The 26,227-nt window shown below is 48.4% G+C and overlaps 1 protein-coding gene across 1 annotated transcript in view; it reads left to right on the top strand.

Annotated features, from left to right (window-relative positions):
• The first annotated feature begins 221 nt into the window (after positions 1–221).
• Positions 222–26,227, top strand: part of KCNH3 (potassium voltage-gated channel subfamily H member 3) — a 50,631-nt gene continuing 24,625 nt past the window's right edge. The window contains exon 1 of the mRNA XM_055003323.1: positions 222–297. Coding sequence (XP_054859298.1) covers positions 222–297 — 76 coding nt within the window. The remainder of the gene's footprint in view (positions 298–26,227) is intronic.

The following is a 26,227-nucleotide window of genomic DNA, read 5'->3' as shown; positions in this document are numbered from 1 at the left end:
TGCGGGCGGGCTTGGTGGCGCCGCCCGCGCCCGCCTCCCTCGAGCCCGCCGTCCGGGCTGGGCGAAGCTGGTGGCGCCGCTGCCGGCGAGGAGAGCGCGGCTGGCCGGGCGGCGCCCCCGAGCGAGCCCCGCTTCCCTGCCGCGAGGCTCGGGCCAGCCGGGCGGCGTTTCTGCGCTCCGGACGATGGAGAGGCGGCGTCGGCGGCGTCGCGCGTCCTAAGATGCCGGTGATGCGGGGCCTCCTGGCTCCCCAGAACACCTTCCTCGACACCATCGCCACCCGCTTCGACGGCACCCGTGAGTCGCAGCCCCCCACCCCACCCCACCCCACCCGGACTCCGGCGGCGCCTTGCAGGCCAGCCAGGTCTCCGGCGTGCGAGTCGTCGAGGGTCGGCCGCGCGCCGCAGAGGCCAGCCCGGCGCCTCCCTCGAGCCCAGCGCGGCGCTCCGGGCCATCTGGTCGGCCCGCCCGGGGCCCTGGAGGCCGGCCCCGCCGCCATCCAGCCCCGGGGCCAGCCGCAGGGCCCCCGCGTCGTCTTCTCCCCCCACATCCCCGTCGCAGCCCTTGGCAGGGCCCCCGCAGAGAGCTCGAGGCTGGGCGGGGGGCGACGTCGTGGAACGGACGGGTGGATCCCCTCGTGTGCCACAAAGGGACACATCAGGCTCTGCCTCCTGTGTCCAAGGGACTTGCGCATGTAGTGGACACAGGTTGGGAGCCTGCGGCTTACCTGTGGTGTGTGCATCCCCCCGGGCCCCCCCCCCAGTAAGACAGGAGGGATATTCTGCCTGATGCCTTCCCAGCAGGGCTTGGCCATGTGCAGAGCAGGACCTATAGGGAGTTGGAAAGAAGGGGGAAATTTCACAATTGCGATGGAGGAAGGTGGCACCTGCTGAGATTTTGTCTTTGGGGTGGGGGTGGGGGCTCTAAGAGATAAAGCAGAGTCTCTGCACCTGAAGGGAGAAAGTACCCTCTAGTGATAAAAAGAGAGAATCTTTTCTAGGCGATAAATGAAGCAGCCCAGAATTTGTACCTGCTGGTCTTGAGGGTGAGCCGTGGAGTCACCCATTTTCGTTTTACACTTTTTTCTTTACATTTCAAATGTGACTGTGACAAATGTGTTTGTTAATGTGTGTTGCACATGTCCACACATCAACGATTGACCGTGGCTCCTTGTCGACTGTACGCATGTTCAGTGTGTACAACCTGGGTTCTGTAAAATTGACCTACAGTATTTTGCCTGTGCTCCTAAAATGTTTGCATGTGACTGCTGAAGGTTTGTGAACACACGCAACTGTGTAAGCTATGGTTCTCTTTTGGATCAACACAGCTGACAAACTTGGTTGTGAAATGAATCTAAATGGGGCAGTGCATGCAATCTTACGCAGGCTTACCTGGGAGTAAGCCTTGCTGAGTAGCTCTGGGCTTTCTTTTGAGTAAATACGTGCAGATCAGACTGCATTTGAGTGACTGTCCTAAAATGAGGAGGATAAAGCTTTTTCTATAAGTAATGGGATGCAACTGTGCTTTACGGAGCTCGGGCTGAAGGTCTTTCTCTGTGACCGGACTTTGGAGGGAACAGAGGCTGAAAAGATGCCCCTGACATTGTCTAAACTGAAGGGCAGGAACATTGAACTGAACTGGGAAACAGATTGGCAGCCACAGTAACTGTTTCAAAATGTCATAGGTCCAGAGGAGTTAGCTGTGTTAGTCTGTAGCTGCAAAATAGTAGAGTCCAGTAGCACCTTTAAGACCAACCCACTTTATTGTAGCATGAGCTTTCAAGAGCCACAGCTCTCTTCCTGCATCTGATGAAGAGAGCTGTGGTTCTCGCAAGCTTATGCTGCAATGAAGTGGGTTAGTCTTAAAGGTGCTACTGGACTCTTTTTAGTATATTTCAAAATGGACAACGCATGTTCTCTGTGGCTAGCCCCTGACAATAGCTGGGCTGCGGCATTTTGGACCTGTTGCAGTTTCCAGGTTGTCTTTGGGGTAGCCCCACGCAGAGTGCATTGCAGTCACCTAATTGTGTGATAACACAGATGTGGCTTTTCCTGTGCAGGTGTGTCCTGGGAAGTTGTGCTTAGCAATGGCCTCCCCATATCTGAGGCTCCCCAGTACGTCTGCCACGTGCAGTCCAGTCTATGTGATCCGCATCCCTGGCCATCTGCACCCAGGTTGCGTCTTGTTTCCCACGTGTAAGTGCCTTCTGCTGCTGTAGAGGAATTTTGCAATGTGTGAAGTGCCCCTCCCCCTCCCAAAAGGAGCCCAGCTGTCTCTGTAGGCAGCAAAAATATAATTAATTTGTTTTGGGTTTGTCAAGATATTCCTGTTAAAATTGGGTTGGCAGAGAAAAAGGGGTGGGGGGGATATTGGATTGGTAAAACGACTTTCCTCTTCCCTGCCAACCCCCCAGGTCATCTCATTCTTCCCTAATGTGTCTAAATTTGACTTTTTCGGGGGGGGCAGAAACTAGGTCCCCACTGAGCCATGAAGCTTGATGGGTGAACTTGCCCCCCCCGCCTTACCTACAATGCAGGGTTGTTGTGAGGCTACAGTGGGGAGGGGGAAACCATGTGCATAAAGTCGCCGACTGAAAAGGAGAAAAATGTCCTGTTCCTTTAGGTCAGTGTGTGGAAGTGGGCAATTCAAGCATTTTCACAGCATGGAAATAAATCACATCACTGAGTACTTGCTGCAGACCAAGTTGATGTTAACGGCAAAGCTAAAGGGATCTGTTTGAAAGTTAACGAGCCTGCAGGTGCCCCCCTGAGCTCTTGGGAGGAAAGGTGGGGGTCAAATTGTGATACCCAGTTCGTTTCACTTTATTGTTCCCGTCACATTCTTCGGATTGCCGATTGGCCAGGAGCAAAAGGTCCTGACTCTTTCTAAGTGTGGAAATGGGCAGCTGGACTTTTTCATGGCACAAAGGAAGCCCTCTCAATCCGCTGCCCTCTCCTCTTGAGGACACTATATAAACCAAGGAGCTGAGTACAAGATCAGTCTGTCAGTTCACCATAATAAAAATTCCTTAAATTTTAGGGAGCACACAGACTAAACCGTCAAGCAGTCTGCGCATTGCTGTTGGCTAAACAGGAGTGCTGTTTGCATAGAGCTAGATGTTTGGAGACAAGACGGAGACAGACCCATCTGTCCCACAGTGATTCTAGGGGTAAGAAAACTTTGCACGACAGGGACTGGACAAAAAGAGAAAGGATTCCAGAACAGACCCCAAACCATTTTGGTCCTTTAGAACAACACTCACAGTGACAATAAAACCATTCCTTTGTTAGGACCGACCAAACTTCACAATGTAGCGCGTCCTTTTTGAGGTTACATAGAACTCCTCTTCAAAATACTGAATTTGCAGAACGAGTTCCATGTAACCTGAAGGCTGCCATACCATGTGGTGAATCTGTGTTGGTTCCAAATAAAGGCATTATTTTCGCTGTCCTGAAAGAATCATAATACACCTCCAGAGAGCTGCTGTTGTTTCTTCTTTTCCTCCCCCTTTTCAGCCACCTCCACCCTATTGTGCTTCTCGTCCCCGAGAGCCTCTCTCTCTGTCAAGGGAGAGGCCTCCTCAGCTCCGCAGAAGCCTCCCGAGTCTTCCTGCCATCAACCTTTGTCTTACCTGCCTCCCACACCACATCCAAACAACACAGGCGGATAATTAGCATGTTGGCTAATCAAGAGTCGGGGCAGCCACGCTGTGATGCCTGGGAGGGCTCTGCCTGCCGGAGCCCGGTTGAGACATCGTCGAGGGCAGAAGAGGAGGGATAGCTGGCCTGCGGGACGCGGCCTGCTGGGAAGTTCTCTTGCACATGCCCCGTTGAAATAAACAGGAATTATAAGAGGACTTTCAGTGGGGCTTGTGGATCGTGTCCCATTAATATTATTCTTTACAGAGAAATTTTCTATAGTACAAGCTTTATGACTTGTAGGTAAAAAAAAAAGGTAGTCCCCTGTGCAAGCACCAAATCATTACTGACCCATTTTTGGTACCGGGTGATTTGCCATTGCCTTCCCCAGTCATCTGCACTTTACCCCCAGGAAACTGGGTGCTCATTTTACCGACCTTGGAAGGATGGAAGGCCGAGTCAACCTTGAGCCGGCTACCTGAACCCGGCTTCCTCCAGGATCGAACTCAGGTTGTGAGCAGAGCTTGGGCTGCAGTACTGCCGCTTACCACTCTGCACCACGGGGCCCTTATGATTTGTACAGAAGTATAAAAGATTGCATGGAGCATATCACTCCGGGGAAAAGCTGCAGATATCAATAATACCAGATAGTGCTCCAAAGCACATATAGATATTCACCTTCCTACCGCTGCTGTTGGAATATCTTACAACATTGAATATTAATATTTACCCTCCCTCCCATTAAATGTGTGCTTCTATTATCGTTAAAAGTTTGCAAGGGGGCAGGTGAGATTTCGAGACCTGGTGCTTGCCTTGTGTCTTTTCTGGAAATGTTAGTTGACGAGAGGTGAGGGTGCTGCTGGGGTCTTCGTGCCTTGGCCCCACGCTTCTTGGGCTGGCCTTCTCAGGCATGGTCTTTGCGCAGGTTTGTGCTGATGTTGGAGGAGAAAATTCTTGGTTAACTAGAAGTTCCTGATGAAGTATTTGAGGAAGTGAAGGGAAAGGGGCATTTCCTCTGCACGGAGCTGTCTGAAGTCCACACCAGGGAGCATCTTTCCCCTTCAGTCAACTTTGGTCTTCTAGCTCTGATGCCGCTCTGATGCCTGATTCCCTCCGAGGAGTTTCCATGACACGGTGGCAGCCCCGACAGACTGCCTTCCCCGGGGAGGCTCCGTGCTCTCCTTCCTGCACTATGGATGACACCGCAGGATGTGAGCCCAGTGGCACCTTAGAGACCAACGAGAGTTTCAGGCTGTGACCTTTGAGGGTCAGGCTCCCTTCTTCAGATACAAGGTTTTTTCATGAGGCTGGTGAATGTCCAGTCCATGCAGCTGAATAAGGTGCCTCCCACTGGACTAAAATCCTACCTGAGACTAGAGATGACGCAGGCATCTTTCCTTGATTTCCCTCCAGCTATTGTATAGTGTTAGTCTGTACTGCTTCCTTACTCTCTGCTGCCATGCGGGGAGGTGTAGAGGAGATTCCCAAAAGAGGGAGAAAATAGTGGGAGAATTAGGGGAAGAAGCTAAAAATTGGAGGGAGGGGTTGCATACAAAATACTGTAGGTTCCACTGGGGGCATTTATTTATTTCCCAAGGTATGTCGTAATGGAAAGTGCTATCAAGCTGTAGCTTATGGTGACCCCTGGCAGGGTTTTCAAGGCAAGAGACCTTCAGAGGTGGTTTGCCGTTGCCTGCCTCTGCGTAGCAGCCGTGGTCTTCTTGGGAGGCCTCCCATCCAGTTACTAACCAAGGCCGACCCTGCTTAGCTGCCGAGATCTAATGAGATCAGGCTTGCCTGAGCTATCCAGGTCAGGATCCCAAGGTATACAGTGTATTTATTTTACCCCGCTTCTCTGTTGTATCCTCACAACAACCCCTTGAGGTAGGTTAGGCTGAGAGCTTATAACTGGCCCAAGATCACTAGAAAGCCTCCATGGCAGGCAGAGTGGGGATCGGAAACGGGGGTCTACTAGATCCTAGTATGACACTCTGATCACTAAACCACACTGTCTAGTGAAAGCCTGACTTCCTCTCTCTCGTCTGAACTGAAAATGGCTGGAAGCGGATGGTTCCCAAGCGACAAGCTTCCTTGATTTAATGTTCTTATGGTGATAAACACATGGAATTCGTTGCCACAGGAGGTGGTGGCAGCTACAAGCATTGCCAGCTTCAAGAGGGGACTGGACAAATATATGGAGCAGAGGTCCATCAGTGGCTATTAGCCACAGGAGATAGATGGTATTCTCTTTGTGGGGAGGTGGTGCTCTGTTGTCTTGGTGCTGGAAGGAAGGCAGTGGGAGGGCTTCTGGTGTCCTGGCCTCACTGACAGTCCTTTAGATGGCACTGGATTTCTAGCCACTGTGTGTGACAGAATGTTGGACTGGATGGGCCACTGGCCTGATCCAACATGGCTTTGCTTATGTTCTTAAGCGACGCCTGACACAGGTTGGACACTTGTCAGCTTCCCTCAAGTTCTGATGGGAAATGTAGGCATCCTGGTTTTACAGCTTGGCTCTCCATTACAGCTGCAAGACCAGGACGCCTACATTTCCCATCAAAGCTTGAGGGAAGCTGACAAGTGTCCAACCTGTGCCAGGCATCACTTGTCGCTTGGCTCTGAGAGAGAAGGGAGCCAGGGACAATGGGCCGGGCAGGACGAGGAAATGGGTGTTTCTCCTCTTCTTCCCTCTGCTTGGCCCTCCCGTTCTCCTCTGTTAATGGATCGCAGGCATGAAGGCTAGGGGAGCTGTCATCTGGAGGGCCCCCTCCTGTGTTCTCACTTCCTAGGCACAGAGAAATTTAATCGAGAGAGGAAGGTGGACTAGTACATGTGGCACGGGGTCAGGAAGGACCTCTTCCCAGATTGCCGTCTCTCTCCCTCATCTTGGAGATGTTAAGGCGACGGCCACAGCCTCTGGGTCAGAAGCTGGGGCCCGTGGAAGTGAGAGGATGTTGGAGACGCAGGTTTGAATTTTCACTCTACAGTGGTGACCTCGGGCCAGGCATTTTCTCTCAGCCGAAGCTTCCTCGCAGGGTTATTGTTGTGAGGATAAAATGGAGGAGGAGAGAACAGGGTCTCCCTTGGTCTGGGTCTCCCTTGGGGAGAAAAGTGGGGTTTCACACTCTAAATTAACAAATAAAAGCAAAAGCAGGATGAACATGGGAGAGACGGTGCCTCCACAGGCTCTTCAGCCCCCCGCCTGTGTACACAGAGAAAGGCGAGCGAGGGTGCAGGCTTTGACACCAGATGGCTTGTGGGCTGCCGCGTGCCGAGTGGCTCCTCCCCACCCCCCCATCCCACCCTCTCTCCTGACGGCAGAAGCAACTTGGCCACACCGACCTCCCCAGAGGATCTGTTCAGAACTCCTGTTCCCAGGCCGTGAATAAGAGCAGCAGAACTCTCTCTCTCTCACACTCTGCACGCACATCATCCCCGTTCTTCAAATGTCTTCTGGAACAGGCAGGTTTCATTCACTCTCCTAGATGCTACAGAGAAGAAGACCTGATGGGCATCCCAGCAGAGGGCGCCACTGTAGAGAAGACCCTGCTTCCGACCATAGTCTCCTAGTCATCAGATGACCTGTGCCTACGGGGAAGTTCTCGGGGAGCTAACAGGCTTTGGGGGAAATGTCCCGTCTCATTAACAGAGGCTCAATATGTGAAAGCTTTTCATGGCATGGAGGAGAACCGTTTGGCAAATAACTTGTTCAGTTTAGGAAGTTCATGCAGGAGCAGGGCTCCTACAATCAGGGCTGCCACTGTTTTTGAGCACTGCTAGTAACATCACTCGGCGTGCCTGCTCTTCATCTCATCCTGTATATTTACAAAGAAACAGGGAACTTATACTGTAATTGGCTGCCACTGGAACTCCCAGCTACTTGAGAAGTAGAAAGAAACCTTTTTACTCCATTCTCTCTCCATTTCTCCCATTTCAAAGAAAAGCTCTCTACTATAAACACTACTTACCTAAATGACCACCATAAATGGCATGAAGAGGTCCAGTAAGAATTGTAGAAGAAAGTCTATGTTCTTTTGGAGCAGACCTGAAATCTAGATTAAATCAAACTTAATGATGGGGAATATAGAGTTTCCTCAAATTGAGCTTTGCAAAATGCGTCTTGCTAGTTTGGAGAACAACTTCCAAAAGTTTGATGATTTTACTTTTTGTAAATAGTCGAGGCAGAGAGAACATTTGGCCAGTACTGTTCAGTCTAGTCTGAGCCAACATAGTGCAGGGGTTAGAGTGTGGGAAGTGGATCTGGGTTTAAAATCCACACTCTGCTGTGGAAGTTTGCTGGGTGACCCTGGGCCAGTTGCACGCCTGGCCTACCTCACAGGGCTGTTGTGCAGAGAAAGTAGAGGAGAACTGTAAGTACCTTTGAGTCTCATTGGGGAGAAAGGCAGGGTATAAATGAGGTAAGCAAGTAAATATATTAAAAATAGTCGAGAACTACAACTAAGTGGCCACTTGTTTGATTTCCGGTGGGAAGTGTCCTGGCCACCAAGCAAAAAAGTAAATCTTTTTCAAAAGTAGTAAGCCAATAATAAATATTTCATAGGTTAGCAGATTTTAGTTTGTCTAAACTGCGATTGGAACTGAAGATTTCAAGGATTAAAATCTATTGCATGTTGGACTAGAATGAACTCTTGTTCCGATCCGGCCAAGCTTTTTTTACGGATTTACAATGAAGTCAGATGAGCCACTGGGTTCGATGGCTTTAGACAGATGGGTCTATCGGTGGTGATTAGCCATGAGACTAAATAGAACTTCCATGTTCAGAGGCAATGCACTCGTGAGTCCCAGGTGCTAGGAGACATAAAATGGGGATAGATCCAGAGGAGTTAGCTATCTGTAGTTGCAAAACAGTAAAGAGTCCAGCAGCACCTTTAAGACTAACCTACTTTATTGTAGAATAAGCTTTCGAGAACCACAGCTCTCTTCATCAGATGCATGTGACGAAGAGAGCTGTGGTTCTCGAAAGCTTATGCTACAATAAAGTGGGTTAGTCTTAATGGTGCTACTATTACTATAAGGCAGGGAGCCCTCTTGCCTTCATGCCCCACTTTGAGCTTTCAGGGGCATGGTTGTTGGGGGTTTTCCGGGCTGTATTGCCGTGGTCTTGGCATTGTAGTTCCTGACGTTTCGCCAGCAGCTGTGGCTGGCATCTTCAGAGGTGTAGCACCAAAAGAGTCTTTTGGTGCTACACCTCTGAAGATGCCAGCCACAGCTGCTGGCGAAACGTCAGGAACTACAATGCCAAGACCACGGCAATACAGCCCGGAAAACCCCCAACAACCATCGTTCTCCGGCCGTGAAAGCCTTTCAGGGGCATCTTGCGGGCTTCTGCTGGAACAGGATATTGGATGAGATGACGGCGTGGTCAGATTTTTAGAAAAATGTATCCTGTGCTTTTCTTCCCAATGGAGACGCAAAGCGGCTGCGCAACATCATCTTCACCACAGCAATCCAAAGTCAGCTAACCTGTGAGTTAGTTTAGGCTGAGAGAGAATGACTCTCCCAAGGTTATCCAGTGGGCTTCCGTAGCGGAGTGTGAATTCAAACCTGGTTCTTCCAGATTCTAGTCTAACCCTTTAACCACCACACGTTGCTGTCTCTCTGGTCCAACAGGCGTCTTACGTTCTTCAGTTCTGCCAGCTTCGTTACTCTGTGTTTGTGTCTCTTTCCCAAGTGTCTGTTTTCCTGGTTGTCGAACCATTTAGGGATTGTGTGAAATAGCCTAGACCCTAGATTTTCCACCATAGATCGGAGAGGTCTCCAGTTTTTCAGATTACCATCTTTTTCCTGGCAGGGATTCTGCACCTTCCACAACCAGCTGTAATGGAATTGTGTAATGTTTTGCAAAATGAAAATGCAAAGCAGAAGAAAGCTAAGTTGCACCTGTTGAATTTCTGCTCTGCAGGTTTGCTGATAAAGGCCCTAAAACCTTTTCAGAGAAAAAGAATGAGTCAGCAATATAACTTACATCTTTTCTGCTGGGTTAAACTTCCAAACACCTAAAATAGCCCACTCTTTCTGTCTCCCCCAGCCAAATAATTTAAGCATTCCCTAAAATAATAATAATGTTCTGACTCTTATTACTTCAAAATATCAGAACACAACTCTGTAGCATGTACAATATTTAAATCACTTTGGGCATTTTAATAGACAGGCCCCGAGGGGAAAATGTTTGCAAAATGTCTCTAGGCTTGGAAGGGGGCGGTGGGGGAACGACGCCTGCATCGATCTATAAATAAATGATCCCTCAGTGCAGTACTTAGTAATATTGCTGCCGTTGGACTGCTGTGTAATTTGAGCATTAACGGAGCCAATCCAGACCCACCGCTCTGCTGCACCCCTTCCTGTTATTTTGGGTGCAATTAGAACTGCTGCTCCGCGACGTGTGCTCACTCATCTGACCTCTGGCATTTTCTGCCCACTTCGAACAGGGCAATTTGTATTTAATGGTCTTTCTTAGTTTTCTTGTTTCTTTTTTTTTAAAAAAAAAGAGAAATCAAGTTGAATGAGAAGGGCTCTAGCCAACCCTGTTGATATATTTTTAAACACCTAGGAAGATGAGAGGTGGAAAAGAACAGGAACCGAGAAGGACAGGCTACTGTGGTGCAGAGTGCTAAATGCTGCAAAAAGAAATACCCCCTGCGAACTTGTCTGGATTACTATGTCTGTGGTAGCTTTCACCCAGGGTGCTTGGTTGGTGTGGTCTGGAGTCTGCCTACCTTTGGGACTCCAGTATGCCCCTCCCTGCTGTCTCTGGTCTGTGCCCTGTGTCTTGCCTCTCTCAGAAGTGACAACTGTGAGGGCACAGTGCCACAACTTCACAGTAGAAACTCCCACATGTCTGGGCTGGCCATGTCTGTGTCAGAGTTCTGGTGTTTAGTTAAAAAGATGGCCGTTTTGGATAGCCCATAAAGAGCTGTTTTGTCTTCTCATATATTTTCTCCCTGCAGTTCTTACAACAACCCTCTAAAGTAGGTCAGTATCCGTACTTTGCAGGACTGACTAATTTGCCTAAGGCCATCTAGTGAGTTTTGGACAGATTCGGACCAATTACTTTCTGATCATTGTTAGCCACTGTGGTGAATCAGCACATAGCTTTCAAAAGCAGACAAATCCGAAGGGAATTGAGGTTTCTTGTCAGTGCTTAGCTGATGAAGTGAGAGGTGATGGGTTTCTCAAAGAGTTCTGGCTGGGGCTTCTTCGCCTGGGACACGTCCAAATCTTGGGTTCACAGCTCAGTCCAAGGGACTCTGCGTCAAGGAAGACAAGAAGAGCCCCGCTGGATTCAACCAGTGGTCTGTCTAGTCTAGCATCTGTTCTAACCAACAACCAACCAGTTGCCCTGGATGGCCAAACGAACACGGCGTAAAAGCCAAGGCTCCTGCCGCCGCCTCCCAGCACTGGTTTTCAGTGGTTTGCTACCTCTGTATTTACTCCCCTGGCTAGAAGCCACTGATGGACCTCTCTTCCATGAATCTATCTAACCCCTTTTAAAACCAATTCATCTTTTTGTTATATGGCTCCAGGGTGCTGTGAAAAGCTCCTGTGCTTCAGAATGTATGTAGCGCTTAGACCACTGACGGACCAATCCAGCTCTGAGTCACCCGTGATCCTAAATTGCAAGACTGACAGGTGCAAGCCAGTTCAATGGACCCTTAAGGAGCATTGCAGTCGCGATGAAAAAGACATGCTTTCAGATGATGCATCTGCACCCGTGCGCATAGGAGCGTGCTCTCATGGGTGTCTCTCTCTTGCTGGATGGAGATGAATGCTTGAGCACATTCTTAAGCGACCAGACTAGATATGATGTTGGGAAACTACATTGCAAGGCTGGAAAAGATACAGAAGAAGGCAACCAAGGTGATGAAGTTGGAAGTGGTATAGGCCTGGAACAGATTTTATTTTATTTATCTCGTTTATATCCTGCCTTTTCCCGCAGTGGCAACTCGCAGCAGCTTACCTGGTTCTCCTCTCCTCCTGAGAACATGTGGCTGGCCCAGGGTCACCCAGCAAGCTTCCGTTGCAGGGTGGGGATTCGAACTCGGGTCTCCGAATCCCCATATCTACCCCCCCCACACAGCCCAGGTACAGGACCTCCATCTTGTATACATGTGAGTTTTGCAAAGAATTGTCATAGATGGTACTTCTTGCATTTCTTCTGAGTTTTGACACAGCTTTTTACAGTTTTCTCCTCTATGGCCATCTGAGGATGTATGTATCCGATGAAGTGGGCTCTAGTCTATCACATTTCTTGCCACAATGAATCTCTCTGTCCTTAGTCTTCAGTTTTTGCTGTACCCGTCTAATGCAGCCACCCCTCTGAAATGTGTCTGTTCGTTCTATATCCTGTGACATTTTGTTTCCTTCTTCACTTGCCTGTAGCCCTGGATTTGTGAGGATAAATATACAGCTGGATGAGCTACAGTTTTAAGCATGTCACTGCAGAGAATATTAGAAACCATTTGAATAGAAAGAACTCATCGGTAATGTGACCGAGGTCACCCTCACCGCTGCTAACAACGCGTTGAAGTTTTCTTTTTAAATGTTATTTTAAAGAAATAGAATCTGTAAAAGAACGAATGTCTGGCACAGCGCAGCGAGATGTCTCGGCTGCGTAAGCCGTCAGCTTCCTGAAACACATGGCCTTGCCCAGCGGAACAGATGCATTCAGCACATTGGACAGCTCAGTCCCAACATTGTCGAGCGCCTGAACTTGTACACAATAAGTGTCCCTGGAGTCCAATTTCAGCAACTAGCAGAATTAGAATTTCTATGCACCATAAAGGATTTTCCCTGCCAATACTTTGCAAACTAGATCAAGAGGTACATTACATTCCCAAGGGCTTTCATCATTTCTGTGCGCCTGTTCAAGATGTTGTGTTTCGTATGATAAAGCTTTGTAGGTAGAGTGCATTAATGGACAGATGAATCAGTGAAAGCTTTAGTTGACCAACTGGTATGGGGCCAGTTTTAATCAACAGCAAGGATTAATTGATATAACTAAGAAAGGCACACATTCTTTTTAGGCTATTTTGGTGTGTATAATAGTTTTGATGTGTTTCGTTGTAACCTTTTCTTCTAACGATGAACTTCCATTTATGGATCCAGAGGAGTCAGCCGTGTTAGTCTGCAGTAGCAAAATAGAAAAGAGTCCAGTAGCACCTTTAAGACTAACCAACTTTACTGTAGCATAAGCTTTCAAGAGCCACAGCTCTCTTCGTCAGATGCATGGAGGGTATGAAGAAACTGGTTAGCTATATAGGTGGAGAGGGGAGGGGGGAGTAGATGCAATCAGTAGCTTCTGATAATGGGATCAGTTGGCTTCTGATAATGAAGGCAGTTACTTCTGATAAGGAGATAACCATTCATAGTCTCTAATCAATCCAAGTCTGACTGAGTCAAATTTACATACGAATTCCAATTCAGCAGCTTCCCGTTGGATTCTGTTTTTGAAAGGTTTCTGTTGAACTATGGTGACCTTTAAGTCCTTGATGAAATGTCCTGGTAGATCGAAGTGTTCTCCTACTGGTTTCTGGATGTTGCCATTTTTAATGTCAGATTTGTGTCCATTTATTCTTTTGCGCAGAGGTTGGCTGGTTTGTCCAATGTACAGAGCAGATGGACATTGTTGGCACATGAGGACATATATCACGTTGGAGGATGAGCAGCTGTAAGAGCCAGAGATAGTGTAGTTGATGTCATTGGGTCCTGTAATTCTGTATTTTCTGGGTAGATATGAGGGCAGAGCTGGCATCTGGGTCTGTTGCAGGGCCTGGCACCTGTGCTGGTGACTCTGCTGGCCGATTCATGGTTGTAGGTGAGAAGTCATTTAAGGTTGGGGGGCTGTCTGTAGGCAAGGAAAGGTCTTCCACCCAGGGCTTCTGAGAGAGAGGTATCATTTTCCAGGATGGGCTGTAGCTCACTGATGATACGTTGGATGGGTTTGAGCTGGGAACTATAGGTGACACAACCAGTGATGTTCTGTTGTTAGTTCCTTTAGGTTTGTTCTGGAGCAGACTGTTTCTGGGTACTAGTCTGGCCCTGTCGATTTGTTTCCTCACTTACTGTAGCATACTGTAGCCCCAAAAATGCTTGTTGTAAATCTCTTAAGTGGGAGTCCCGATCAAGAGCATTGGAGCAGATATGATTGTAACATAAGGCTTGGCTGTAGACAATCGACCGAGTGGTATGTTTAGGGTGGTAGCTGGAGGCATGTAGATATGAGTATCGGTCGGTGGGTTTCTGGTATAAAGTGGTATTTATCTGTCCGTTATGTAGTTGTACAGTGGTGTCCAGGAAGTGTACCTGTTGTGTAGAGTGGTCCAGGCTCAGGTTGATAGTAGGGTGAAAGTTGTTGAAGTCCTGATGAAATCTCTCAAGGGCTTCCTTCCCATGGGTCCAAATGATGAAGATGTCATCCAGGAATCTTAAGTACAGGAGTGTTTTCAGTGGATGGGAGCTGAGGAAGCGTTGCTCCAAGTCCGCCATGAATATGTTAGCATATTGTGGTGCCGTGTGTGCGCCCATGGCTGTGCCAAATTTGAAGTAATTGTGAGTGAGTACGAAGTGGCCAAGTTCAGTGGCGAGGTGTGCTGTGGTTTTGTCCAGGATAATATTCCGTATGGCTTGCAGTCCATCTGCATGTGGGATATTGGTGTACAGGGCCTCCACATCCATGGTTGCTAGGATGGTGTCACCTGGCAGGTGGTCAATGGACTGTATTTTCATGAGGAAGTCCGTGGTGTCCCGTTCCATTTGTGGAATGCTTGTTCTCTCTCTCTAGTCCGTTTTTATCCCACCCTTCTTCCCAAAACCTCAGGGTAGTTTACAGAGTTCTCCCTTGCTTTTTACTCTCACCACAACCCTGTGAGGTAGGCTAGGCTGGCAAAGAGTGACTGACCCAAGGTCACCCAGAGAGCGGCATGGCATGGTGGAGATCCGAACCCAGATTCCCCAGCGCCCAGCGTGACACTTCTATGACACTAGCTCCAAGTTACACTTCCTTTAAAACATAAAAAGCATTGATATTGAGGGGTTGCTAATACGGAAAAAATATTTACTTAATAAAATTCTAATCGGTTGGTACCTTCAGGACAATCCAGACGGCTCTCGTTATGGAAGCCAAGGGTGCTGGCGTTGTCAGTCCGCACCATCCAGGTGTGATAGCACAGGCTGGTTTCCCGTCGTGCCTTCTGGCTTGCTTTGCTCCTTGGGCAGGGAGTTCTCTTGACTTGTGCGATGCAGGATTGAGCCAGGGAGTGGGAAGTCATTGCTTGGAGAAGCTCTTTAGGGCCACCTGTCCTCCTCCTATATGCCTTTTTGTGAGCAAAAAGTGCTGTCAAGTCACAGCCAACTTCAACCAGCTGCACGCTGCAGCATTTTCCCAACGTGAAGTGGTGCTGGGCAGCCACTCTTTGCCCTGTTGGGGGAACTCCTGTGTAGTGGTTTGGGACATGGGAAAGACGGGGACTGAGCCCACGACATACACGGGCTTCCCTCTGAAACAGTGGCAGTTCTCGTGATATGCTGCAGCCGGTACGTGCCTTAGGGAATTGTTTTCCAAGCAGTTCCTTGTTTGTGTACGTTGTAGGGCAGGGTGGGTTCCGTATCCTCAGAGTATCATCTACGTCGAGATATTTGTTCTGGCTGTTTTGAGGATGTGCCACTTTCCTGCAGAGCACTGGTGCGGTTGAAAGAGTAACAGTTTTAACCTGTTAAAAAGAGACTGGGGTGGGGGTGGGGGTATGATTCGAATACAATGGTGCAGATGTTCGAGACGACCCTGCATCTGCCTATAAAGGCGCAAGGATTGTATGAATTAATGGCTGATTCCGCACACGTTGGATAATGCACTTTCAATGCACTTTATCAATCGTTTGAGGTGGATTTTTTGTTCCGCACACAAAAAAATCCGTTCCAAATGATCTATAAAAAGGATTGGAAGTGCATTATCCAACGTGTGCGGAATCACTCAATAACGCGTGGGCAAGACTTATATATATATATATATATATATATATATATATGATTTAAAACTCATAATGCCAATAAACATTTTTAAAAACCCTCAAACCTGTTCTGAACTTCCAGACTGTCTTACCGATTCAAACCATACTCAGATATGAGGGGAGGGGTCCTACTCAGTAAACAAAGTGACATGTGAATGGGCTCTTAGTAGCCGACCTCAGAATTGTCCAGCATAGCCACAGGCCAGGCATCGTCCTGCTGACAGGTCTTAAGTCAGATAACAGCTGACAGGTTGATAGGTAGGTAGGTAGAGAGGAAGGAAGGAAGGAAGGAAGGAAGAGACAGACATTTGGACATGTAGGGCCCTTCAGGGGAGAAACATTCTTGGAGTAACAGCAGTAATGTGTATGCACCAGCATCTTCCAGAACCTTCTGTGACATTTCCTAAGCCTTGGCACTGAAAAGCCCTTACTCGCATGTCCCATGACGCACATGAGCATAGAGTGGTAGTGTGCATGTACAAGTACTCTCTTCCTCCTGCATGCAGAAGAGACGAGCCAAACGTTCTTCAGATCTCTCCTTCCCTCTCTCAGCTGAACTCTGTGCAGCCCAGTGCTCCGGCTGGTCTGTTCACCTCTTGCACGCCCACGTCCCAGCCCACCCATAGCAAGTGTTTGCTCGAGCTTCACTTTCAGACAGACTACTTTTCCTGTGTAGGCGAAGGGACACAGCAATAGGCAGGAGCACGTGGAGTCCTGCGGTATAAATAGCTCCAGCCGAGCATTTGTAACAATAGCTGCGCCACCTGGGCCGGGAATGAGTTGCTTGTGAGCGCATCAGTGTCCGTTCTTCCTTGCTTCTTCAGTACATGAGCACCCCTGGGAGTACGGGTGCTATATATGTGCGCGTGTGTATATAGATATGTATACAGAAAGAGAATTTTCCCTCTATAGAAGGAAAAACCTGTCCTCATTTAAAAAAAAACAACACAGTATAACTCTGCAGCATTCAGAGTTTCCTGTGGCTTGTCTGTGAAATAAAAGTGAAGGCTGGATTCACCCTGGTGGTGCGAAGTATGCTAGAGGGTCTCGTCCAGATTAGAGCCCTTGATATATAAGGTCGAGTATTTGTCCGTATGGACAGTGGGGGGGAGGCGCATTGTCAGTGTCTCATTGTGCACGACTGGAAATGCCACGGGCAGTATAACCCTCACCCTACACGATGTGTTTCCTACCAGTTGCCACTCTCAGGCTGGCTGCCTGGTTTTCATGGTTGTAAAGGATTTCCTACAAATTTCCCTCCCCAGCTGCTCATTTTGCCTCCTGAAATTACGTTCCAGGGGCTTGGAAGACCCTTGGGAACAGCCTAGGGGTTAAACTGGGGGCCTGCAGTGGGAATCGATGCCCTCATGGTTGCAGGCCTGTGCAAGGAATTGTTCAGGAGGGCATTTCAGGATGTTTAAATGGATTGTGTGTGTGTATGTAAGTTCAAGTGCTTTGTTTTTTCCGGTTTTAAGATTTATGGGTCAGAACTTGTAATAAGTGAGACGTTAGTAATGAAACAAGTTTGTTGCGGAGAAATCAGAACTCAACCTGTAGTTTAGTTTTTAGGGTTGTTTCATTTTGCTTTGTTCATGTATTGTTAGTGTGTCTTCCTTTGAGAATGTTGTGTTTTTCTTATCTTCTATGGTTATTGTTTATAGTGTATAGTTTAAATAAACTGAAACCTGAAAAAAAAAGAACTATGGTTTTAACATTTACTGTAAGCCACTTTGGTCTTTTGTGAAAAAGGAAAGCGGGATAGAAGTTTTTTTTATATATATATATCTAGGGGAAGATGATAAAAGTAGAATGGGTGATACATGGTGGGAAAGGAAGAGGGAGGCAGGAGAGGAGCGGGGGGGGGCAGCCCCTCCTCACTCTCTCTCAGCAGGACCTCTGAGCACCCATTTTCTAATCCGTGCCAGGGAAGCTCCGCCTGCAATTCATTGCGCTGAACGCAGCCTGCCAGAGCCCTGCTGATCTCTGCTTTTGCTGCCCGCCTGGGCCCAGGCAAGCAGGAGGACCGCCAAGCGCCTGGCGAGGCCACGGTACGTGGCGTTCGGCTGGGTGAGTCACAGGTTGGGCGGGCCGGTTGCAGATGTGCTCAGCCTTTTGCTTTCCCCTCTGAACGGAGCCAAATGACTGCAGGCGGATCGCAGAGAATCGGCTGCTCTATAAATACTTAGCCCACCCCACATTACGAATAGTGAGTAACAACAGCAGGCAAATTACAGAGCGGGTCTCGGCGCTCTCGGCACCAACTCAAGCAGATCGAACGGATGCACGCAGCGCCTGAAAGCTGCTGTCACCCTGGGTGTAATTAGAGGGTAGTGAGGAGCTGGGAGTGCAGTTGAAACAGCCCGGAGAATGCGGGGGCTCCTGCCTGCCACCCCCCACCCCCCCACCCCGTGTCTTAATTGCCTTTTAATTTCCAAGCGCTTCAAAGATCTACAGCAGAGCAGTAGGGAGAAGGGCCCTCAAGCCGGTGGTAGCGGGATGCTCACCTCCAGAAAAGCCACAGGCCCCTGGGGTGGCTTCGCCGAGGGGGCTGGTCTTGCCCCCAGGAGGCAGCCCGGTCCGGAAAAGGGGAGGGAGAGGGGGCTTGAAAGGAACAGCTGCAGGGCGTGGGGCTACTTCTTCACGTTAAAACAGCAGCCTCACAGCCGCTTGCTGCCGGAGAGGCTTTCGTTCCACTTAACGAGAGAATTGAAAGTTTGCCTGCTGTTTTAAAATATGTAACACACCACACACAACTGCCCAATAACCCGTTCCCACCCGTAGGCCTATCCTCTGGCTTCTCTAGTCTTAAATCGATTGGGAGGGGTAAAAAATAAATGCGGGGGGGGGGAGCGAGGAAACAGAAAAAAAGAAGGGAAGAGGTATGGAGCAGTTTTCATAAAGCTCTAGAAACTCAGCCCGATTACCATTATATTCAATGGCTGGCACAGTTGGCATCAGCGTGCCCCAAGGTGGGGCAGCTGCCACGGCCCAAGGCTTCTGTTGGGGTCCACAGATACCAACCACATCCCTCCCTTGCCCCCCTCTGCTTGTGAACACTCCGCCAGGGCCACCTGCGCTCCCACCTAAACCTGTTGCCCAGTGCCAGCAGGGAAGTTACACCGGTCACGCACAGCAGGGGCAGGGTTTCTGGCGGCAATGAAGGTGGCATTTCCAGTTCCGTGCACTGGACTGTGTGTGTGTAGGGGGGGAAAGCTGCCGGTAGCGCCCATGGCTGTGAGCACAGGGGAGAGGAGAGCTTACAGGCAGGTGAGGGGCAAGGCCGCGGGCATGGGTGGGCAAGAAGGGAAACACAAGCAGGGGACCTGAGGGTGGGCAGCTTAGGGGAGGGGGGCCCTGGGCACTTTCTGCCCATGGTCCTCCAAATCCTGGAACCGTCCCTGCTCTGCATCTCATCTGTTAAAAGCTATTTTCCCCTTTATTCCCAGATCCAATAGTTCTTCTGTCCCGTTTTTACTACATGGTGGAATTATAGCTTTCCAGTACTACCGAATAAGATTTCTTTTTCATTTTATTGGTGTTGTGTGGTCTGCAATCCCACGCAAGCCAGAAAATACTTCACACAATGAGATTCCTTGTGCTTTGAGTACAGCCCAACAAATACCTCTGTGTTTAGCAACAAACTTTGTTTTAAAACTCTCTGTTGAGATCCAGGACAAAACTTTGAATGTGTAAAGGGATAACAAACGTGTATCTATTTCCAGCTTGATTTTGGGGGGTCTGTTGTACTCCTGAGCCCTTCTGTTAATTGTAACAAACGGGATGAAACGGAAAGCAGACTGTCTGCTGTTTCACAGTGCTATAAATTGCTGCAAAACAGCAAATGCTGAAAGTACGGGGTGGGGGGAGAGAACAGTATTGAATGCAGAATTCCCCATGCAGTCGTTTCCCGGCTCTCTCTGGTAACCTTATGGCTGAGAAACTGGTCAAATCTCAGAACAGAAACCGGAAGGGTGGTTGTGCTGACTGTCCATTGCGTAAAGCTTCATTTATTTGTTCAGATATTTATGCCCAGGCATGCCAAGGACCACAGTCCTGGAGGAACCAGGTTGCCATTCCCGAGGATGCTTGAAATCTCTGCAAGATGCCCGATCTTCCTGCTGCAGTCCAATTTCTGTGACAGCTTGCCAGTGCCCAGAACATTTCTATGATTTGCAAAACTGCCGAACTTGAAGAGCCTAGCCTCAAATGAACGGCTGAAAGGGCTATTTTTGGTCTCCCACCGTGCTCTTTTGCTCTCCCTGATCCTGAAAAAGTGTGCTTTACTTTGAGTGCACTGGATGAAATATGTACCTGATCAACTAATGGGCAATCTCCTCTTAAAATTACCCCCTGGTGGAGCTGCCATTCAGCACCACCCAACGGTGCTGAAGTGGCGTTCAGAGCCACCTTGGAGTTCCAGAGCAGCAGGAGCACAACGCGGATGAGAAGTTGCCTCGTACGGAATCCGATTGCCTGTGCTGCAGGCTTTTGAGTTATTCTGAATCTCTGCTGCATGATCATCTGTCAAAACTGAAGGGAAAGAGTGGGCGTTTTATTTAGAGTAGGTGCAACAGACCCTGGAGTAGGGTTGGCCGATCCGAGGTGTGAAATTCCAGGAGATTTTGGGGTGGATTGGGGAGGTTTGATTGGATTGGATTTATAATCCGCTTTCCCTGAAAACAGGCTCAGAGTGGATAACATCAGAATTAAAATTACAATAAAATTTGCATTAAAACCATACATAAACGTATACTTCAGCAATAAAACAACTCTAGACGGTGGCGCATATTCCACAGCCCTAATCAAACAGGGGAGGAGCCTCATGCTGTCCAAAGCAGCCATTTTTTCTCCAGGGGAACTGACCTCTATATGACCTGGCAATCAGTTGCAATTCTGAGGATCTCCTGCCACCACCTAGAGATTGGCAACCTGCTCAGGAGGCTGGTAGATACTTGCAGATTTATCTACAAAAGCCCAGAAACCGTATCCTCTGACCCGGCATCTCTGATCTGTCTGCCTGTCAGTGATTGGTGTCAGTGTTGTTGTATCTTTGCCTTGCCGTTTTCTTCAAGGAACTTGTAAAGCTCACCCCTTTTATTCTCGTAATGCCCCTGTGAGGTAGGCCAGGCTGAAAAAACAGCTGAAGTGCGCTCGCTCGCTGGGGATTTGAGAGAAGTCTCCCCAGCCCTAATCCAACAATCTGAATTGATGCAACATTCATCCTGAATTCTTTGTTTGTGTCGTTTTGTGCTTTTTGAGGCATTGCCCGTTGTTACTGACAGGATGTCGAAGAGGCCAGCGCTTTGGTGCAGCAGGAATCTAGGGGTGTTTTTTTTTAATGACTGGGGATTTTTTTGTCTCATCGGCTGCCTCTAAGTTCAGCCAAGTTTTACGTTTCGATCCTTATTCTGTGAACCCAGAGCTTCTGCCATCGATAGGCAAGTGCCTCACTTTGGCACTGCAGAGAATTATTTGCTGCCACGATGAATCTGAAAAGGGGACTGTGTGACTTCCTACTGGTTTGTGTTTTGTGCCTCTCAGCAATCAAAATGTTTTTGGTTTTGCTTGTTAGTCGGCTACTGCAGTCTCTCTTCCACTGGGAAAGTAGAGTTGTTTCATCTAGGAGGTGATATTTTGTAGGAGCTGGTTATGCTTGAAGTTCCACACCTGAAACAGTCTCGGGTAGGTAGCCGTGGGGGTTTGCGGTAGAAGAGTGTCTGTATCTGAGAACCGGAATTTGGCTCTCGAAAGCTCAGAGCCGGAAAATCTCGTTGGTCTCTAAGGTGACACTGGATTCGAATCCTGCGGCTCACCTGGAACAGTTTCCAAGGATAGAAACTCCCCCTAGAAGTCACCTGAGTTCCTGGGGATGCTAGCTTTGAAGTATATTCCTCTTTGGATATATATATATATACCACTTCAACTGTCATGGCTGTCGCCAAGGAATTCTGGGAAATGCTGTTCAGTGAGATCGTTTCCGGTGGGTAGCCGTGTTGGTCTGCAGTTGACGTATCTGATGAGGGGAGCTTTGACTCTGGAAAGCCCATACCTTGGAAATCTAGTTGGTCTTTAAGGTGCCTTTGACCTAGACCTTGTTCACCAAGGACACTGATGCACCTGACGAAGCGAGCTGTGGCTCTCGAAAGCTTATGCTACAGTAAAGTCGGTTAGCCTTAAAGGTGCTCCTGGGCTCTTTACTGAAATGCTATTAAAATCCATTCCCTCCAGAGACTCTTCCAACTCCACCATTGTATTCCTGGAAACTGCTTAGTGGCACTTTGTCACTTCTCGTTACGCGGCTTTCTCTTTCCTCTCCCTCATGGCTCATTGCCTCGGCGTGCACACACCGTCTCTCCGGAGGTTTCAGGCCTTGCTGTCCTCACCAGCTCTGAAGGAACAAGCCCTCCCTGCTCCTTTGTGACTTCACAATATAGGAGGAGTCCCAGCTTTTAAATTATCAGACCCTCTATAATAGCAAAAGACAGGGAGGGAGGGAGGGAGGGAGCGAAAAGGCAGGGGAAAGCCCTTTGGGGCGAAGTATGTTAGAGAAGTGCTGCATTTGCAACTGGAAACACCTTTGCGCAGGAAGGGGGGGCAGCTCTGGGGTGACGCATCACAAGTCTTTGGGGCTTGGGCAGATTCCGCTGGGAGCCAAGCAGAGCCACGTCTGTTGAGCTCTGACCACTGCATTTCCCTCTCCGGCGTAAGACCCACGTTATCTGTCAGTGCTTGTAAGTTTGGCCTGAAATATGTCCCCAAGTTGTCCAACTGACTTTCCAGATCTCTTTTCTCCAACTCCTTGTGTGAAAACTACAGTTTGGGAAGAACAGGTCTGTATCTGGCAGCTTAAAAAACTTTGTTAGCCTTCAGGGTGCCACTAGACTCCTGTTTCGTTAGGCCTGTATCCGGCCACACATTCGGAAGATTTGAGAATCCTTTCGTTTCAGAAGAGGAAATGCCAATTTCCTCCAGTTCCTTCCTCTCACTGCAGCCCCCACTTCGTTTTCTGTAGTGTTCTTTGACCGCCTCCCCCCCCCCCCCGCCGCCCCCAGGAACAAAATTTCATTGTGGCTCAATGGGCTGCAGGGAGGGGGGACTGGAGGCAGCTCCTTTCCCCAAAAGTAAGTGCTCTAATTGCCCTTAAGGGGAGGGGCCATGGCATTGAAAGCACCCCCAGTTAACAAAGTTCAGTCTGCAGGTGATGTGAAAGACCCCGTGGAGCCACAATCTTAGACAATACTGACCTTGATGCAACGATCCTACGATTCAGGGTTAAGGCCGCTCTTGTGGGTTCATGTGTGTAAGTCTTCAGAACTGTGCAATTGGACAAGTTTTAGACCTAGGAAGAAGAGATGGTGTTTACCACACATCTTATTTTTCCTCTGATCTGTGGTTACTAAACATTTCCTTTGCTTCACCAGTCTCCCCCGCCACCAATGACCTTAATTACAAGTCAATTTTTTGTTGTGATTTTGTCATTCTGCACCTACCTAAAAAGCTTAACTTTGAAAAAGAGACTAAAAGAGATGAGGCAAGCCGTAAAAAAGTTCTCATTTCTGTTTGGTGTGTGCGTGCTTTGCACATATTCGCATGGCTTGAAGCTCGAGAGACGGGCTCCTCGCTGAGGTCTAGGGAATTGCAGCGTGGGCCAGCTGGGCCAATTCCACACACTCTGTGGCCGTATGGAGGCTTCTGCAAGGGTGGGCGCCTTCCTCCTTTCTAGAGTGCTCATCTTTTTGTTGTTGTTTAACCCAGCTCTGCCACTGGAGCTTTAAGATCCACACAGACATTAACCCAATTACACGTTCCCCACTATTGACAGGAAAAGCATTGCCTGACCCATTTCTTAAAGAATGCAAGGACAGAATCGGAAAACCCGTACTGTTAATTGAGAGTTTAACAAGGTGGGATACTGAGAGATCTGCGAATGGCTCTCCAACATATTTGTCGTTGTTAAGAAGCAGCTGTGGGGCCCCAGCATAGATCAGAGATGAGCATGGAGAGCAATTTTCTTAGAACTCATGTCCCTGTCACAACATTGTGCTAACACCACTCTTTCCCCCAGAGTTGCTAGTTGGCTCATTATAGGGAAACCTGGAAGTTGCCTTATGTTGCCTGTATATTTCTTGCAGTGGGGTCAGTGGGTGGGAAGACAGTGCAGAGGGAGGGAGAAGAGAGTTATGCACGCACCCCATTGCATCAGTCCAAACTGGGGGTCCCTGTGTCTATTCACCCACCCCCCCAAAAAAATTCTGGATGTCCATTCATGGATTTTCTAGCATCTTGTTTAGTTAAGCCTAGAATATATTCTGCGAATTTACCACCTGTCCAACCCTTTATAAGCGGAGACTTTGTATGATCTTAGCTTTATGCATGGCTCAATTTATGATCCAGAGTTTAAAATTTGCTTGTCATGTTTTCTGAGTGTTTGTCAACTGTATTTCGTCTAGCCTGCCTTCCATTCTTCTTCCCCATCCTGTTCACACACTCTTCTCTTCTGCCTCTAATCTCCCCTCTACACTTGGCACTTCTTTGGAACAAGTTTCAAGCATTATCCTCTGGATATGGTGGAAAGGAAGAGGTTAAAATTATGTATCCCAACACCCCCCCCAGCAACCAATGCCCCCCCTCTGCTTGCAGTTGCTCCTATTCAAATTTATGCAAATGAATCAGGGCTGGGGGCGGGTTCTGGCTCTCTCCGCTGGTGAGAAGTTGGGGGTTTGAGTCCAGATGCCGCCGGCGATGACTAAACTCTGAACGGAACAAAACAGGGTAAAAATAGTCAGAAACTGGAGATGTACCAGATGGTGCCAACTCCTGGGGAGATGGTGGGAAAGGGATTCAAAATGTTGCCCCCCCCATCCTGCCGGGCATCTGGGAGACAGGATGTGAGACAGCCTCCTTTACGTTCCTACTCTATTCTACCCCTGTGGTCCCTTTAACAGGGAACCTGCCCCACTCGGGGCACTTCCCCACCATGGCACTTCCCTCCCTCCTTCGCCGTGTTGTGATGGCAGACCTCCTTGTCTCTTTGTTCCCAACCTACAGCACCACTGGGGCTCACTGCCTCCACCCCATCCTTCCCATGTGCCACTGTTCCTTCGTCTCATCCGGCTATTAGTCAGGAAATCTGGATTCATCAAGCATGCTTCCTCTTTATGCTCCGTGTTACCCTGGATTCCTACTGTTCCTGGCCCAGGAGAGCCACAGAGCGCTCCATTACCGTTCTATAGAGATTCAGAACGGCATCGTAGTTAGTAGACTTGAAATGGGAAAATCAAATCCGCAGTCAGGCATGACGTTCCTCGGGTGCTTTTCTGTCTCTGAGCATAGCCTACCTTAGAGGGCAGGGAGCAAAATAAAAACCCCAAAAGGACGGAATATGCAGCTCGGTCCTAGGCATGTTTACTTTTAAGGAAACCCCACTGATTTCAGTGAAACTTCTTTCCAGGTAGGTGCACAGAGATTTAAAGACTATGATCCTGAAGTCCTTTGGGGAGTGTTGAGGATAAAATATGGCCGATTGTGCATGTACAGTTTTATTCAGGACTTTTATACCCAGGGAAAGTAGCAGATACGTCCTATGTACGTTGTGCGTAACCACCATAAAGTGATGCCTCTTTTTCTTCCCGATCACATGTATGTGATATGCACATACCTTAGAAATCCAGGACCAATCACATTTCCGATGGTGTGAACGTGCAAAAATAGATGTGTGGCAGTTTCGCATGCTATGTGGTTCACTAGGTGTACATGCGGTAGGCAAATGCACTGAATTATAATGTGTGAAACCGTTCTCAAAATGGCCAATCTAAACACGTTAAAATCTTTAGCATCTGTCTTCATAACATGTTGCGGAGTTGGTTCCTATTGTCCCAGTTAAATACTTGGGAGCGAATGGCCCATTCACAAATTCATGACCCGCACGCCCTGACTTACACGTCTGAGTGAACATTGCACAGAGTTATCTCTAGCAGTACAACTTTCATGTCACTGGACGTCACCTCGGATTCAGTATTAATGACAGGTCTGTCCTGGTATTCTTTAAAATCTTGAAAAATTACAATTTTTTTTAAAAAAAGAATACGATGGGCACAATCCAGCAAAGTAACTAAGAAAGTGGTCCTAAATAGGTCTACTCTGAAGTAAGTTCCGTTTTTTCCAATGGGGCTTACTCGCAGGAAAGGATTGCCCTATAAGTCTGATTGAAAACAAAATGAAATATACAACATAAATTGTAAAGAGTCCAATAGCACCTTTAAGACTAACCCACTTTATAGTAGCATAAGCTTTCAAGCTTTTCTCCATGCATCTGACGAAGCGAGCTGTGGCTCTCGAAAGCTTATGCTACAGGAAAATTGGTTAGTCTTAAAGGTGCTACCAGACTCTTTTCTGTTTTGCAGCTACAGACTAACACGGCTATCTCCTCTGGACCAATACACAAATTGTGTAACAGAATCCTATGCACATGTCTTGCAAATAAATTCCACTGATTTTAGGGAGACTCCTTTCAAGGGTTGTGTTTATAGATGTGCAGTGGTGACTCCCACATGACGGCAGCTT

This window comes from Eublepharis macularius, chromosome 19 (assembly GCF_028583425.1).
Source record: "Eublepharis macularius isolate TG4126 chromosome 19, MPM_Emac_v1.0, whole genome shotgun sequence".
Taxonomy (NCBI): domain Eukaryota; kingdom Metazoa; phylum Chordata; class Lepidosauria; order Squamata; family Eublepharidae; genus Eublepharis; species Eublepharis macularius.
The sequence above is the reverse complement of the archived record's forward strand: the minus strand, read 5'-3'. Positions and strand labels throughout refer to the sequence as shown.